This window comes from Xenopus laevis, chromosome 4L (assembly GCF_017654675.1).
Source record: "Xenopus laevis strain J_2021 chromosome 4L, Xenopus_laevis_v10.1, whole genome shotgun sequence".
Taxonomy (NCBI): domain Eukaryota; kingdom Metazoa; phylum Chordata; class Amphibia; order Anura; family Pipidae; genus Xenopus; species Xenopus laevis.
Genome location: NC_054377.1, coordinates 53,636,292 through 53,652,718, shown reverse-complemented (window position 1 = coordinate 53,652,718; position 16,427 = coordinate 53,636,292). Strand labels below are relative to the sequence as shown.

The following is a 16,427-nucleotide window of genomic DNA, read 5'->3' as shown; positions in this document are numbered from 1 at the left end:
ATCCGTCAGACTGCAGAAGCCGGGTCTGCAGACTGCCTCGGGTCTAGTAAAATGGAATGAAATGCAGCGTTCACCTAGTAGCTTAAAGGCGCTCACGTATATGCTGCCATACTCCTTTCTATGTCCCTCACCCTGTTTGCCTTGATTAAATGTGACATTGATCTTGGGAGCAAATCCGATTGCCGATAAGGAGTCAGGAAGGAATTTTTCCCTCTAGTGAAGCATATTGGCCGAGCTTCCGAGGGTTTTTGCCTTCCTCAGGATCAAAAAGCCTAATTTATTCCATCAATAAAGCTGTGATTTACACAGATTAACCACAAAGCCTCTGTGTGTGTTTGTCTTTATTCTGGGTATTAAGGGGCTGGGTATAAAGGGTTGGTTGTTCCTTAAAAAAGCCAGGTTAATATGTACAGGGAAAGGCAAATGGAAGTGTGAAGCCAATAAACCCAATACCAATTGGGTTTAGAATCTGCCAATCTGTTTAGAAGCTGCTGTGTTGTTGCAACGGTCCCATTTGCCTTAGAAACCATTCAGTGAAAGGTGATGAGATGAATGCAAACTATTTCTGATGAAAAGGGGTAGTTAGAATATAACATTTGGTGTCATGTGGCATCAAGATAGCATGTAATCATAAGGAGAATACAGAAGAGAGAGTCTTTAGGGTCTGGTATTGTGAGTAGGGAAAGTTGTGCTCACCACTAATTTTTCAAAACATTAAGCAGGGGTACAATGAGGCTGTTACCATAAAATTCAAAGACAAATACAAAAGGTCCTCTGCACTCAACCCATTATCAATATATTATGGATATTGAAACATTTTGTCCGTAAGCTACTAAAATGCCTTACCCTTCAAACAAAACAGGGATTGTTTGTCCATATATTGTAATATATTTAAATATATTAAATATGAAATGACAAATGGCAGACTTTCATGTGATGGGCCACACAAGGGGGGGGTGGCGGGGCGCATCTGGCCAGTTGGATAGCACTGCTAGAGACTGTAATACCCTCTATCTACTAAGCAGCGCCAGGACAGACAGACGCCCTAGGTAACCTGGCCGGTCGCAGCACCCAAAAGACGTGTGCGCATTCACAAAAAGGGAACAGGGCTAAGGGGCAAAGAAGGTAAGTGCCTGATGTCCACCCAGCTTTGTGCCCTAGGCACATGCCTACTCTGCCTACCCTAGTTCCGGCCCTGCCAAGAAGTCATCCTACAAAGGCTAAAGAAAAAGAGCAGAGTGCAAAATAAATAAAGAAATACATTACCAGCGTTAAGAGTTATCTTCATCAAACAGACACTTTATTACAAATGTTGCTTGAGAACCACACTACCATATGAAGCTATGCCCATAAATAATGAAATGAACAAGGCAGAATTATAGTCAAAATAATTTTGTATGCCTCCCTATAAAAAATATGATGGACCTACTGAACATCCAAGCTGGGTTTATACTAGCAGAAAAATGACTGTTCATATTAATCAGCCTTTCAGTTTAAGAGATGCTTTAATGATCCCAAAACAGGTATAACTCCCTTCACCCCACACTCACCATGAAGATGTCATTTGTGTCAGGAACTTACCCACAGGTTCTGAAGAGCTCACACAGATTGTAAAACTAGACAGTTAGTTTAATCACTTTCATTAAGAGTATTTGTGCTATCCTTAAAAATGGATGTAGTTTACAAAATGGTTGTGACATACTGAATAGAAAAAAGGGCGAAGATTGCAAATTTGAACGTTTAAATACATATACAGGTATGGGACGTGTTATTCAGAATGCTTGGGACCTGGGGTTGTCCGGATAATGGATCTTTCCATAATTTGGATTTTCATACCTTAAGGGGCAGATTTATCAAGGGTCGAAGTGAATTCGAGGGAATTTTCGAAGTAAAAAAGATTCGAAATGCAAAGAAATTATTTGGATACTTCGACCATCGAAATAGTATTTTTAACTTCAAAATTCGACCCTTGATAAATCTGCCCCTAAATCTACTAGAAAAATCATGTGAACATTAAATAAACCCAATTGGCTGGTTTTGTCTCCAACAAGGATTAATTATATGTTAGTTTGGATCAAGTACAAGGTACTGTTTTATTATTACAGAGAAAAAGAAAATCATTTTTGAAAATTTGGATTATTTGGATTAAATGGAGACTATGGGAGATGGCCTTTCCGTAACTCGGAGCTTTCTGCATAGCGGGTTTCCGGATCACAAATTCCATACCTGTAGTGGGTTTCAAATTTGGAAAAAGAATGCGCGTTAGTAATATTGATGGGTAAATCTGACCCATTTCGCTTTGCCAAAAATTTGCAAAGCGGCAAAAAATTGCAGAAATGCATTGAAGTCTATGGGCGACAATATTTATTTGACACACGGCAATATTTTTACTCCCATTGGAGTCTTTGGAAGTTATTTTCATGGCGAAACTTGCCAAAAAATTCCGCTCATCACTAATTGGTAATTTTTACTTGTACATTTTGTCACGGGCTGGATAATTCACTGATAACCACTAGCTAAGCACTAGTATTTATTCTCTGGCACCAGACTCAGCAGATGCTGGGAATTAAGTGAAGCGTTGAACCTTATCTTTTTTAAGTAATTTCACTCTTTAATAACACTTTTTGTCAGTCTCTGAGAATTATTATTGTTCTACCCCTAACTCCAACTCAATAGTATGAATTGGATCTAGATTTATTCAGAAGAACCTGGCCAAATCACAGTAAAATAGCTATGGCAAGTGCCCTCAATTGGGATTGGAAGTGTCAGGAGCAAAAGTCCCATTTTGCTTTCATGGCATATTTTATTTTTACCATAAAACTTTTGCTTTGCACCTGTAGGAGTCTTTTTTTTTTTTTTTTATTTGCAGGTAAACCTGGCGAGAAACTCCAGTCATCAATAGAAGCAAGCAGTTTTCCCTACAGTTAAGACCTACACTTACACTTCTGGAAGCTAGTCTCTCTCAATAAAAGCTAGCCTCACTGTTACAGGCTTAGCATTTTCTGCCATCCTAACAAACTTAAAAATTGTTTTTAGCACCTGGGATTTTATCTTTATATCGAACATATTCCTACATGCTCCTCCCCTCTATTCCCTTTCTGCTCTTTTTTTTCCATTTGCTTCTCTCACACCATTTCTCCCAGTACCAAAGTGTCTGCCCCACTTTCTGTTCTCCTCTCACAACTTCGCTCTATAAATACTGAGGACCTGGGGTTTTTAGGATAAGGGATATTTCCATTGTTTGGATCTCCATACCTTAAGTCTGCTAAAAACAAATAAACTTTAAAGAAAGCCAATAGAACTCTTTTGCCACCAATATGGATTCATGCAGCATAGTCCCCATCTAGTACAAGACACTATTGTATTATTATAGTATTATTATACAAAAAAATGAAATAATTTTTAAAAATTAGAATTATCTGCTTAAAACATACTCTACAGGAGATGGACTTCAAGTAATTCGGTGCTACCATACAGGAATGCCCAGTGTGTGACAACCAATAACAACAGAAAGGCAGCCAAACATTTAGGTATGTATATATGTACAGAGCCCCTCGTATAGTATTCCTTATCAGTCAGTAACTACTCAGGGTCTGCCCATGTATGGATTCCTTTTGACTGCAAAATACCAAAACCAGATTGTTGCTACAGGTTCCTATTCCAGAGTATATTTTATACCCATCTGCAAATTAAAGGGGAGTTGACTTAGAAATTATGTTTGATGGGGGAATGTGGCCAGACATAGCATGTAGACAGAAGCTCCTCTGTAAAGCTCCAACAGATAAACTCTAATTCATTTCCCTGGGGTTGATGAGCACAGCAAGCAACAAAACACTGCACAGCTTGCTAAGAACCCCATGATCGTGGGCAATGGCAAAAAGCAAAATAAAACAGCACTTTGTACAACTCACCACATTCTATGGATCGCATTCCTGAAAGGGAACATCTGAAAAAATCCATGTTGCTCCAACAAGTCCTCTTCAGAAGCTTCATCCCCAGCACATTCCCAACATAATAAAGAAAGCAGGACAGCCAAGTATAACAACAATAAAGCCAATGCATATCACCTTAACAGAACCTGTTTTAGAAATTCTTTTGGTCCAACTTAGAACTGACATTACTTTATGGCACCGAATAAGTGATCAAAGAGTTTGAAGCAGAAATAGAAGAACTGGGAGACCAGCCATTTGGAGAACAAAATGGTCGAACTAGTAACAACTTGGCAGATAAATCTAACACCAAAGTTGAACAAATAAAAATAGTACAAGAGAAATAATGAGGCTTGGAAAAATGCTATAGATGCAATAATGTCAAAATTAGAGGCAAATCACAGGAGGTTAAACCGGATCAGTTGAGGGGATTTATACAATCCTTTATATTATAGATCTTCCCTGAGACGCCCTCGAATCATTTGATAACTGCCTGTATCTCTCACAAATGGGGATTAAACGCTAAAAAAATCATTCATAAACACAGAACCACCACCATTATCAACAGCCTATAGCAACGTTACCCTCCAGCCACCTCCATGCAGCTCAGCATGTAAAAACAAAAACAAGTAGCAATGGAACTGTCACAACCAGCTGCAGCAATGACTGAACAAACTGTGCTACTACCCCTTAGACTGCAATTCAGTTTAAAGGAGAACTAACTGCCCCAATAAGAAAAACCCCACCCACTACCCTAGATAGTGCTCCCTCTCTGCTTTCTCCCCGCATAGTACATTATTCTAAAAAGGGTCCCTGAATATCATACTCATTATTTATGCAGAGTAGCACAGTGGAGCTTGTGGGCGATATCTTTCGCATCTTCTATTGGTCCAAGATTCTAAGGGCCCATAATTCTACAAAACAAATCTTACACTACATAAGTAACCACCCCAGCTAAATCAAAATTAGAGTGACTGGTGAACCCAATGGGTGATATTTAATATTAATTTGTGCTATTTATCAAAAAGGGGCTAAAGTTTTTGTCATGTAGTGCCCTTGAGACAAAACACTCAAAAACACCTTTTTATTAAAAAGAGTGAAATTGTATTATTGCCTGGAAATACTCATATCTGCATTCTCCTATAGTAATGTGATTCTACTGGTAAGGACACATCAATTCAAATTCTATGCTATATAGATGGGTATTTCCATGCTTTTTGTTGCCAGTGTGATATCCCCTTTCCCAGTGTGCCATTACTATAATTAAACAGTATATATACATATCTTCATGGCAAACACTGATACCTTTATTACTGCTTGCAGTTGTTTAAACCTGGCTTAGTAATGATAACTCCTATTGATAAAACTAAAATGTGGCATTTTTTTATATCAGGGGCTTAACAATATTATCCGGGAATATTAATATTTTTGTACAGGGGAACTTGTTTTTTGCCCCTGGCATGCAGAGTTACCAAATGCTTTTGGTTGAGCATGCACCTAATGATGTCCACGCACCTCTAAGGCTAAGGCCACACTAGGCGATAGCGCCGCGATTTGACTCGCGGCGACTTTTCGCGGCGACTTTTAAGCCGCAATCGCTGGGGAAACTTTTGCGCTGGCGTCTATGGGGAATCGCGAAAAATCGCCAGCGTAAAAACACACGCGGCGATCTTTTTTCTATTGTCGCTCGAAATCGCCTAGCGAGGCAATTTCGAGCGACAGTAGAGAAAAGATCGCCGCGTGTGTTTTTACGCTGGCGATTTTTCGCGATTCCCCATAGACGCCAGCGCAAAAGTTTCCCCAGCGATTGCGGCTTAAAAGTCGCCGCGAAAAGTCGCCGCGAGTCAAATCGCGGCGCTATCGCCTAGTGTGGCCTTAGCCTAAGCCATGACTTTACTGGATTACAGAGCGGGAACTAAATGATATAACATTGGTCTGCCACCTCTTTGGCTAACGCAAGATTAAAACTGTAAGGCAAGTTATAAGGGATCATATACTTAGTAAACATATGTAGCAATTGAGAAACCATGGGGTGGAATACAATGTAACTATTGCATCCGCTCTGTGGTTCACAAGTTAACCAGATCAGGTGCTGCAGTTAATTGGCTACTTAATACTTAGCTTTTATTATTGTTACATTACAAAAACCACACTGCTCTACAGACAAAACTCATCACTGAGACAAAAAAGATTTCAGTGATGCTAGGCTGTGCCCATAAAATACATATAAATGATTTAAAAACACATAGATTGGAACGGTGAGAAAAGAGCAAGATGAACTGCAGACACTGCAGCCACCGTTCAAAAAGGAGATTGATATCGGGGTGTATCTGAGTTGCTCCCCTCAGTTATTAGTCAAGTGTTGTTGCGCCCAATTAAGATATAGTCAATTATTTTCAATGGATTAATTAACACAAGGCGTCATAATATATGAAACCCCTTAATAGTATGCCAAAAGATTCCAGCCACCCTCGCCTCCCTTATGGTTATTTTTACCCCAGTCATCTCGTTTAGCCTATAATTAAGGGGTGTTCCGGAAAAGCATTAAGTGTCCATTACACAGGAGCGACCTGTATTTAAATGTTACAATAAACAGTGTTTTTTTACTTTATGAGGTGGTGTGAACTAAATTTCTTCTTTTTTGGCTTTTGATATTGCTATACCCACATCTATATGGAACCCCTCTCCTCTCACCTTCTAATGTATACCCTACTATCCTTTCATGTCTCCCACTGCCTTCTCAACTTCCCAGTGCACCTTTGCTTTTGCTTTTTCATACACCCTTTCCTTCTCAGCATATTTTGTCTTAACTTCAGTTTTACTTTGCTCATCTCTTTCCACATTTTCTGTCCCCTTATCTCCCTGGACTTTCCTTTATGTTCTTCCCCTTCCTCTCACAGCCTTTTCCCCGTTCTCTCAGCATCCCTGTTTTATCGCATGTTCTCGTCTCAGCTTCACCAGTATCGCCTGTTCTCTTCTCAGCTTTGCCGTTTTATTGCCTCTTCCCTAAGAGACAAATTGGCACAATGTTTACCACACAAACAAGATTTTTCCCCAGAGTCCCATATTAAATAAAGTTTGGAATATGTACAACCAATGTTGACATTAAAATAAATGGGTGGCAGAGCCAGAAGGGATGAGACGTGTGGGCTGTAACATGTAGCTGTGCCAAGGTGAGCAGTGTAGTCTTCTAACTGTTACTGACCTACAAATCCCAGAAACCCTTGTCAGACCAGCAGCATCTGGTTTTCTAACTGTTACTGAACTACAAATGCCAGCATCCCTTGTCAGACCTGTAGCCTATAGTACAAATCCCAGCATCCCTTGTCAGTTCTGCAGCCTGTAGTCTTCTAACTTTTACTGACCTACAAATCCCAGCATCCCTTGTCAAACCAGCAGCATCTGGTCTTCTAACTGTTACTGAACTACAATTCCCAGCATCCCTTGTCAGACCAGCAGCTTATGGTCTTCAAACTGTTACTGAACTACAAATCCCAGCATCCTTTGTCAGACCTGCAGCCTGTAGTACATATCCCAGCATCCCTTGTCAGAACTGTCCCAGCATTCCTTGTCAGAACTGCAGCCTGTAGTCTTCTAGCTCTTAATGAACTACAATTCCCAGCATCCCTTGTCAGACCAGCAGCTTATGGTCTTCTAACTGTTACTGACCTACAAATCCCAGAAACCAATGTCAGACCAGCAGCATCTGGTTTTCTAACTGTTACTGAACTACAAATCCCAGCATCCCTTGTCAGACCTGTAGCCTATAGTACAAATCCCGCAATACCTTGTCAGACCTGCAGCCTGTAGTCTTCTAACTGTTACTGAACTACAAATCACAGAAACCCTTGTCAGACCAGCAGCATCTGGTCTTCTAACTGTTACTGAACTACAATTCCCAGCATCCCTTGTCAGACCAGCAGCTTATGGTCTTCAAACTGTTACTGAACTACAAATCCCAGCATCCTTTGTCAGACCTGCAGCCTGTAGTACATATCCCAGCATCCCTTGTCAGAACTGTCCCAGCATCCATTGTCAGACCTGCAGCCTGTAGTCTTCTAACTGCTACTGAACTACAATTCCCAGCATCCCTTGTCAGAACTGCAGCCTGTAGTCTTCTAGCTCTTAATGAACTACAATTCCCAGCATCCCTTGTCAGACCAGCAGCTTATGGTCTTCTAACTGTTACTGACCTACAAATCCCAGAAACCAATGTCAGACCAGCAGCATCTGGTTTTCTAACTGTTACTGTACTACAAATCCCAGCATCCCTTGTCAGACCTGCAGCCTGTAGTACAAATCCCAGCATCCCTTGTCAGACCTGTAGCCTATAGAACAAATCCCAGCATCCCCTGTCAGACCTGCAGCCTATAGTACAAATCCCAGCATCCCTTGTCAGACCTGCAGCCTTTAGTCTTGTAGCTCTTAATGAACTACAATTCCCAGCACCCCTTGTCAGACCAGCAGCTTATGGACTTCTAACTGTTACTGACCTACAAATCTTAGCATCCCTTGTCAGATCTGCAGCCTGTAGTCTTCTAACTGTTACTGACCTACGAATCATAGCATCCCTTGTCAGACCAGCAGCATCTGGTCTTCTAACTGTTATTGAACTACAAATCCCAGCATCCCTTGTCAGACGTGCAGTACAAATCCCACACAAGAATGAAGCGCTCACCTCCGTTTCTTTTCCCTTTGGGACCATGTGCTTAGCAGTCAATTTCCCACTCTGCCATGGGTATCAAATCATATGCAATATCCAACAGACCGCAGCACACTGACATGTTATTTCTGTAAAGTTTTTGTGATTTATTGGCTCATTATCTAACTGTTACTGAACTACAAATCCCAGCATCCCTTGTCAGACCTGTAGCCTATAGTACAAATCCCAGCATACCTTGTCAGACCTGCAGCCTGTAGTCTTCTAACTGTTACTGAACTACAAATTCCAGAAACCCTTGTCAGACCAGCAGCATCTGGTCTTCTAACTGTTACTGAACTACAATTCTCAGCATCCCTTGTCAGACCTGCAGCCTGTAGTCTTCTAGCTCTTAATGAACTACAATTCCCAGCATCCCTTGTCAGACCAGCAGCTTATGGTCTTCTAACTGTTACTGACCGACAAATCCCAGAAACCCTTGTCAGACCGGCAGCATCTGGTTTTCTAACTGTTACTGAACTACAAATCCCAGCATCCCTTGTCAGACCTGTAGCCTATAGTACACATCCCAGAATCCCTTGTCAGACCTGCAGCCTGTAGTCTTCTAACTGTTACTGAATTACAATTCCCAGCATCCCTTCTCAGATCTGCAGCCTTCTAACTGTTACTGAACTACAATTCCCAGCATCCCTTGTCAGACCTGCAGCCTGTAGTCTTCTAACTTTACTGACCTACAAATCTTAGCATCCCTTGTCAGATCTGCAGCCTGTAGTCTTCTAACTGTAACTGACCTACAATTCCCAGCATCCCTTGTCAGACCAGCAGCATCTGGTCTTCTAACTGTTACTGACCTACAAATCCCATCATACCTTGTCAGACCTGCAGCCTGTGGTCTTTTAGCTGTTACTGAACTACGAATCCCAGCATCCCTTGTCTGATCTGCAGCCTGTAGTCTTCTAGCTCTTAATGAACTACAATTCCCAGCATCCCTTGTCAGACCTGCAGCTTGTGGTCTTCTAACTGTTACTGACCTACAAATCCCAGCATCCCTTGTCAGACCTGCAACCTTTAGTCGCCTGTTATTGACCTACAAATCCCAGCATCCCTTGTCAGAACTGTAGCCTATAGTACAAATCCCAGCATCCCTTGTCAGACTTGCAGCCTGTGGTCTTTTAGCTTTTGCTGACCTACAAATCCCAGCATCCCTTGTCAGACCAGCAGCTTCTGGTCTTCTAACTGTTACTGAACTACAAATCCCAGCATCCCTTTTCAGACCTGCAGCCTTTAGTCGTCTGTTACTGATCTACAAATCCCAACATCCCTTGTCAGACCTGCAGTCTGTAGTACAAATCCCAGCATCCCTTGTCAGACTTGCAGCCTGTGGTCTTTTAGCTGTTACTGACCTACAAATCCCAGCATCCCTTGTCAGACCTGTAGCCTATCGTACAATTCCCAGCATCCCTTGTCAGACCTGCAGCTTGTAGTCTTCTAACTGTTACTGAACTACAAATCCCAGCATCCCTTGTCAGACCTGCAGCCTGTAGTCTTCTAACTGTTACTGAACTACAAATCCCAGCATCCCTTGTCAGAACTGCAGCCTGTAGTCTTCTAGCTCTTAATGAACTACAAATCCCAGCATCCCTTGTCAAACCAGCAGCATATGGTCTTCTAACTGTTACTGAACTACAATTCCCAGCATCCCTTGTCAGACCAGCAGCTTATGGTCTTCTAACTGTTACTGAACTACAAATCCCAGCATCCCTTGTCAGACCTGCAGCCTGTAGTACAAATCCCAGCATCCCTTGTCAGACCTGTCCCAGCATCCCTTGTCAGACCTGCAGCCTACAGTACAAATCCCAGCATCCCCTGTCAGACCTGCAACCTGTAGTCTTCTAACTGTTACTGAACTACAATTCCCAGCATCCCTTGTCAGACCTGCAGCCTGTAGTCTTGTAGCTCTTAATGAACTACAATTCCCAGCATCCCTTGTCAGACCAGCAGCTTATGGTCTTCTAACTGTTACTAACCTACAAATCCCAGAAACCAATGTCAGACCAGCAGCATCTGGTTTTCTAACTGTTACTGAACTACAAATCCCAGCATCTCTTGTCAGACCTGTAGCCTATAGTACAAATCAAAGCATCCCTTGTCAGACCTGCAGCCTATAGTCTTCTGTTACTGAACTACAAATCCCAGAAACCCTTGTCAGACCAGCATCTGATCTTCTAACTGTTACTGAACTACAAATCCCAGCATCCCTTGTCAGACCAGTAGCCTATAGTACAAATCCCAGCATCCCTTGTCAGACCTGCAGCTTGTAGTCTTCTAACTGTTACTGAACTACAATTCCCAGCATCCCTGGTCAGACCAGCAGCTTATGGTCTTCTAACTGTTACTGACCTACAAATCCCAGCATCCCTTGTCAGACCAATTCTGAAGGAGGCTTGTGCCTGCTGTAGAGAAAACATTATAAACATGACAAATAAAACAGTCACTAAAAATAACTCGAATGATGAGCCGGAGGTAATTACGTACACAATCGACCCTTTTGAGTACACCACCTTAGCCTCTGTGTGTATGGCAATGTACAGCTTAAAGTTTTTACCGAAAAACTGTATTGCAGTCTTACTCCCTGACAATTACAATAAGAAACAAACGTTTCTCAACACCGGCAATACAGTGGTCAATGTACATTGCGTACAAAGAGGGGATCTCTATACAACATGCCTGGCTGGTTATGCTTTTGTTAATGGCAAACATATAGCCTTTGAATTTCAAGGTTGCTTTTACCATGGATGCCGTGTTTGTTATTGTGAAGATGACTTTAATCGGGTAACTGGCACTTATTTCAGTCAACTGAACCACAAAACACAACATCAAGATGAATTTTTATAAAAACAAAAGGCTTTGAGGTCCGTGAACTCTGGGAACACGAATGGCATGCTATGTTGGAATCTGACAAGGACCTACAGTAAAGGCTACAGTTTCCCCAACCTTTGTCACCCTGTGATGCCCTCTATGGTGGCCGCACAAATGCTATAAAGCTCTACCATAAAGTGGCCCCCGGTGAACACATTCACTATTACGATTTTACCAGTCTGTATCCCTATGTGAATAAAACAAAAATATAGCCAATTATATTTGAAAATTTTGAGTCTTTTGATTCTTACTTCGGCATTGCTAAAGTAAAAATATATCCCCCTAAAGACTTGTTTATTCCTGTCCTGCCTGTAAAGATGAACGGAAAACTAATGTTTCCATTGTGCCATACTTGTGCCTCTACGCATCAAGATATGGACTGCTGTCACACGGATGCCGAACGTGTATTTTTATAGCAAGAATGGTGACTTCAGGGATCCTCCAAGGAATCCTACATATGTGGGGCACCTGTCAGTTTTATGACCTAAGTAGGTACATACTATTCCCCTTTAATAAATCTGCCCCATACTGTCTGGTTCCTGGGAGGTGGCAAAGTGCCAGTTGAATTTCTGCACTGGCTCCAGAAAATGCTTCCTACGTTCTCATTTTAATTTGGCTATTTAACTGTATACAAATTGTCACCCCCCCCCATGCCTTTCTTTAATTGGACGAGGCTCATGGAAATCAGTAGGGCAGTGCTTTTAAACTGCTAATGTAAGGAGTGTATGTCTCCCTCCGTTACAAATCTTTCTTTTACAGAGAATCAAAATTCACAGGTTTTTAATGTATACATGTTTATTTCTGGAACATTAAAGTGAATTTGTCTCCTTTCATGTGAAATGTATTTGTGCCATGATAATCATAACTGCTGCCAATGGTATGTCTGTACCTCAGCAAACAAGAAATGCAATTGGCCCTTAGCTGCCACATTCCTAAGAATTTGTTGTGACAATATACTGGTTACTTTCTCACTGATCATATTATTTAACCCTTTCCCTGCCAGCCGTTTTGTCCTAGATGTGAACATCTATTGCCAAGCAGTTTTTAGATATTTTGCACTCTTTCACTTTAAGGGCCTTTCCTGGGGTGGTCTTTTAGTTTACCCAGGAAAACAATATATTGTTTTTTTCAGGACAACCTGAACTTTCAAAATATGGAAGAATTTTGGTGTAATTCTACTTCTGTAAAAAAAAAAAATAGGCTTTTAAGTGTCTAATAAAATGAAAAAAATCATGTTTCACAAAGAACAATCACATATATCAGAAATATCATTTATTTTATGTACGAGAACACAGCCGATTTGGAAAGGTCTATGTCTCCTGAACACGGCAATACCAAATATGTATAGTTTTATGGAGATTTCTCACTTGTATAGCTCAAAATCTACAAGCAGTACCAAATTTCCAAAGCACCGCTCCCCAAACGGCATACTTCTGATTTCAAGGCCAAACATTCCACTAACAGTAGGTTTACCCTAGAAAACTACCCATTATTAGAAAGAACAGATTCTGGTGAATCAAAAATGGGTAAATATATGTTTGCACTCCAAACTACCAAGTTGCAATTGTTTCCTAAAGTTATAATGTTTTATAGAAATTGGTGAATTTTTTGAAAAATTACATCAAAGCTTCCACTCTACAGCATCATATCTCCAACACATCATTAGGTATCAATGTAAAACACCCCGAATATGAAAGCCTGGGGTCCACTGAACAGTTTGATGCCCAATATGAATAGGTGTACCCAAGCATGTGGTATATAGGGGCCCTAAAATGTAGACGCCTCATTTGCGCTATCAGTTCTGTAATTCCAGATACAGCAAAATCAACACATTTAGTTGGGGGGGGGGGCAAAGCTCGAATAAAGTACGTTCACCCCAGAAAACCATATATTTTCGGAAAGTACCCATTCCCCCGAATCCAAATTGGGTATGCATGTCTTTGTACTCCAAAGCACTAAGCCGCAAACCCTTCCTAAATTTGGCAATTTTGGTGCCATTTTCTAAAATCACCTCAAAACTTCCAACCTGCAACATCGTATTTCCAACATACTATTATGTATCAATATAAATCACCCCAAATATGAAAGCCTAGGGTCCCCTGAACAGTTTGATGGCCAATATGTATAGGTGTACACAAGCACGTGGCATATAGGGGGCCCCAAAATGAAGACACCCCATATGGTCTGTCATTTCAGGTACTACAAAATCAACACATTTACATAGTTTTGGGGGGCAGCAAAGGTATAAAAAAGTATGTTCACCCCAGAAAACCATATATTTTCGGAAAGTACACATTCCCCTGAATCTAAATTGGGTATGCATGTCTTTCTACACCAAAGTACCAAGCCGCAAACCATTCCTAAATTTGGTGATTTTGGTGACATTTTCAAAAATCAAAATTTCCAGCCTGCAGCATCGTATTTCCCACATACTTTTAGGTATCAAGATAAATCACCCCAAATATAAAAGCTTAGGGTCCTCTGAACAGTTTAATGCCCAATATGTATAGGTGTACCCAAGCACGTGGCATTTAGGGGGCCCGAAATGAAGACCCCCATATGGTCTGTCATTTCAGGTACTGCAAAATCAACACATTTACATAGTTTGGGGGGGGCAAAGATAGAAAAAAGTACGTTCACCCCAGAAAACCATATATTTTCGGAAAGTACCCATTCCCCCGAATCCAAATTGGGTATGCATGTCTTTCTACTCCAAAGCACTAAGCTGCAAACCCTTCCTAAATTTGGCAATTTTGGTGCCATTTTCTAAAATCACCTCAAACTTCCAACCTGCAACATCGTATTTCCAACATACTATTGTGTATCAATATAAATCACCCCAAATATGAAAGCCTGGGGTCCCCTGAACAGTTTGATGCCCAAATATGTATAGGTGTACACAAGCACGTGGCATATAGGGGTCCCAAAAGGAAGACCCCCATATGGTCTGTCATTTCAGATACTGCAAAATCAACACATTTACATCGTTTTGAGGGGGGTAAATGTAGAAAAAAGTAAGTTCACCCCAGAAAACCATATATTTTCGGAATGTACACATTGCCACGATTCTAAATTGGGTATGCATGTCTTTGTACTAAGTACTAAGTGATTTTGGTGACATTTCCAAAAATCACCTCAAAATTTCTACCCTGCAGCATCGTATTACCCACATACTTTTAGGTATCAAGAGAAATCACCCAAAATATGAAAGCCTAGGGTCCTCTGAACAGTTTGATGCCCAATATGTATAGGTGTACCCAAGCATGTGGCATATAGGGGCCCCAAAAGGAAGACCCCCATATGGTCTGTCATTTCAGATACTGCAAAATCAACACATTTACATCGTTTTGAGGGGGGCACATGTAGAAAAAAGTAGGTTCATCCCAGAAAACCATATATTTTCAGAAAGTACACATTCCCATGAATCTAAATTGGGTATGCATGTCTTTGTGCTACTAAGTACCAAGCCGCAAACCATTCCTAAATTTGGTGATTTTGGGGACATCTCCAAAAATCACTTCAAAATTTCTACCCTGCAGCATCGTATTACCCACATACTTTTAGGTATCAAGAGAAATCACCCCAAATATGAAAGCCTAGGGTCCTCTGAACAGTTTGATGTCCAATATGTATAGGTGTACCCAAGCACGTGGCATATAGGGGCCCCAAAAGTAAGAACCCCATATGGTCTGTCATTTCAGGTACTGCAAAATCAACACATATACATAGTTTTGGGGGGTAGCAAAGGTAGAAAAAAGTACGTTCACCCCAGAAAACCATATATTTTCGGAAAGTACACATTCCCGCAAATCCAAATTGGGTATGCATGTCTTTCTACTCCAAAGCACCAAGTCGCAAGCCTTTCCAAAATTTGGCGATAAAAGCAACAGTTTTTACATTTCTTAAAATTGCAATTGCAATTGGCCACATTTATCTCACCTAATTTCTTACATACAAATGTAAAACACCATAAATACTGATGCCAAGGGTCTACTGAACAGTAACCAGACTTGCATATGGGCAATGTGGAAGCTAATGGTAAAACCATTCTTAGGCTATAGTGTAGCTACTGTAAATATGAATATAATCCATTTGACACTTCTTATTAGTGTCACCTTCAGTCCAGCTCTTGCTCTGAACCTTTAGTACATAACTCATGGATTTTGTCGGCATTTGACTGCAGTCAAAGTCAGTTGTGGCTAATATGTTGACTTCAGTATGTGTCACATAAAGATACCATACCTCCCAACATTTTGGAAATCAAAAGAGGGACAAAAAGTTGTGCCGCGCGTAGCGTGTCAAAATTTTTGTGACCATGCCGATTTTTGTGGCCACACCCCCCTAATTACCATGTTCATTTTACAAATTGTAAATAAGCCGTATCACTTTAAATGGGCAGGGAGATCTCTATGGCAGTCCCTACTAAGGTGATGTATAAAGTTGTAGTGCAACTGGCTTCCCTCCACTGGTTATTGAACTACAACTCCCAGCACCAACACCCAGAGAGCAAAAGCATTGGCCCAGGGTTAGTGGGGAGAGAGAACAGCAAAGAACCTGTGTCTGGAACTTTGATGTCAGATAAATGGTTAAACACATTTACACACACACACACCTAGACAGTAACACAGGGCTCTAGTATCCCTTGCCTGGCTGCATGGCATCCCCCGCCTCCATAAATCCTCCCCCCTCCCAAGCAGGAAGCACTTACATGGACTTGTTCTGCCCATTGTAGGCATAAAAATACTAGGACCCTCGGAGTACAAAGACTAAAAAGAAGACAATTTAACTTGACCCTAGTTTGCATTAAATAAAAACTTTTTTGGTCAAATTGGGAAACGAAAGTACTGTTGGCAACCAAGAACATGCATTATTTTCAGTTCCATGCCAAAATTACACACACACACACACACACACACATC

At 41.1% G+C, this 16,427-nt stretch overlaps 1 protein-coding gene across 9 annotated transcripts in view; it reads right to left on the bottom strand.

The window, feature by feature from the left end:
• The window catches only part of LOC108714052 (zinc finger protein 276-like), a 278,865-nt gene that overhangs the window by 17,783 nt on the left and 244,655 nt on the right, over positions 1-16,427 (bottom strand). For 7 of the 9 annotated variants that reach the window (XM_041589533.1, XM_041589535.1, XM_041589534.1 and 4 more), the window contains one exon: positions 3,912-4,011. The exons of 1 other annotated variant lie outside the window; for it this stretch is intronic. In XM_041589533.1, coding sequence (XP_041445467.1) covers positions 3,912-4,011 — 100 coding nt within the window. Of the gene's footprint in view, positions 1-3,911; positions 4,012-6,480; positions 6,936-16,427 lie in introns of those variants that run through there. One more of the 9 variants, XM_041589540.1, reaches the window with a different exon arrangement.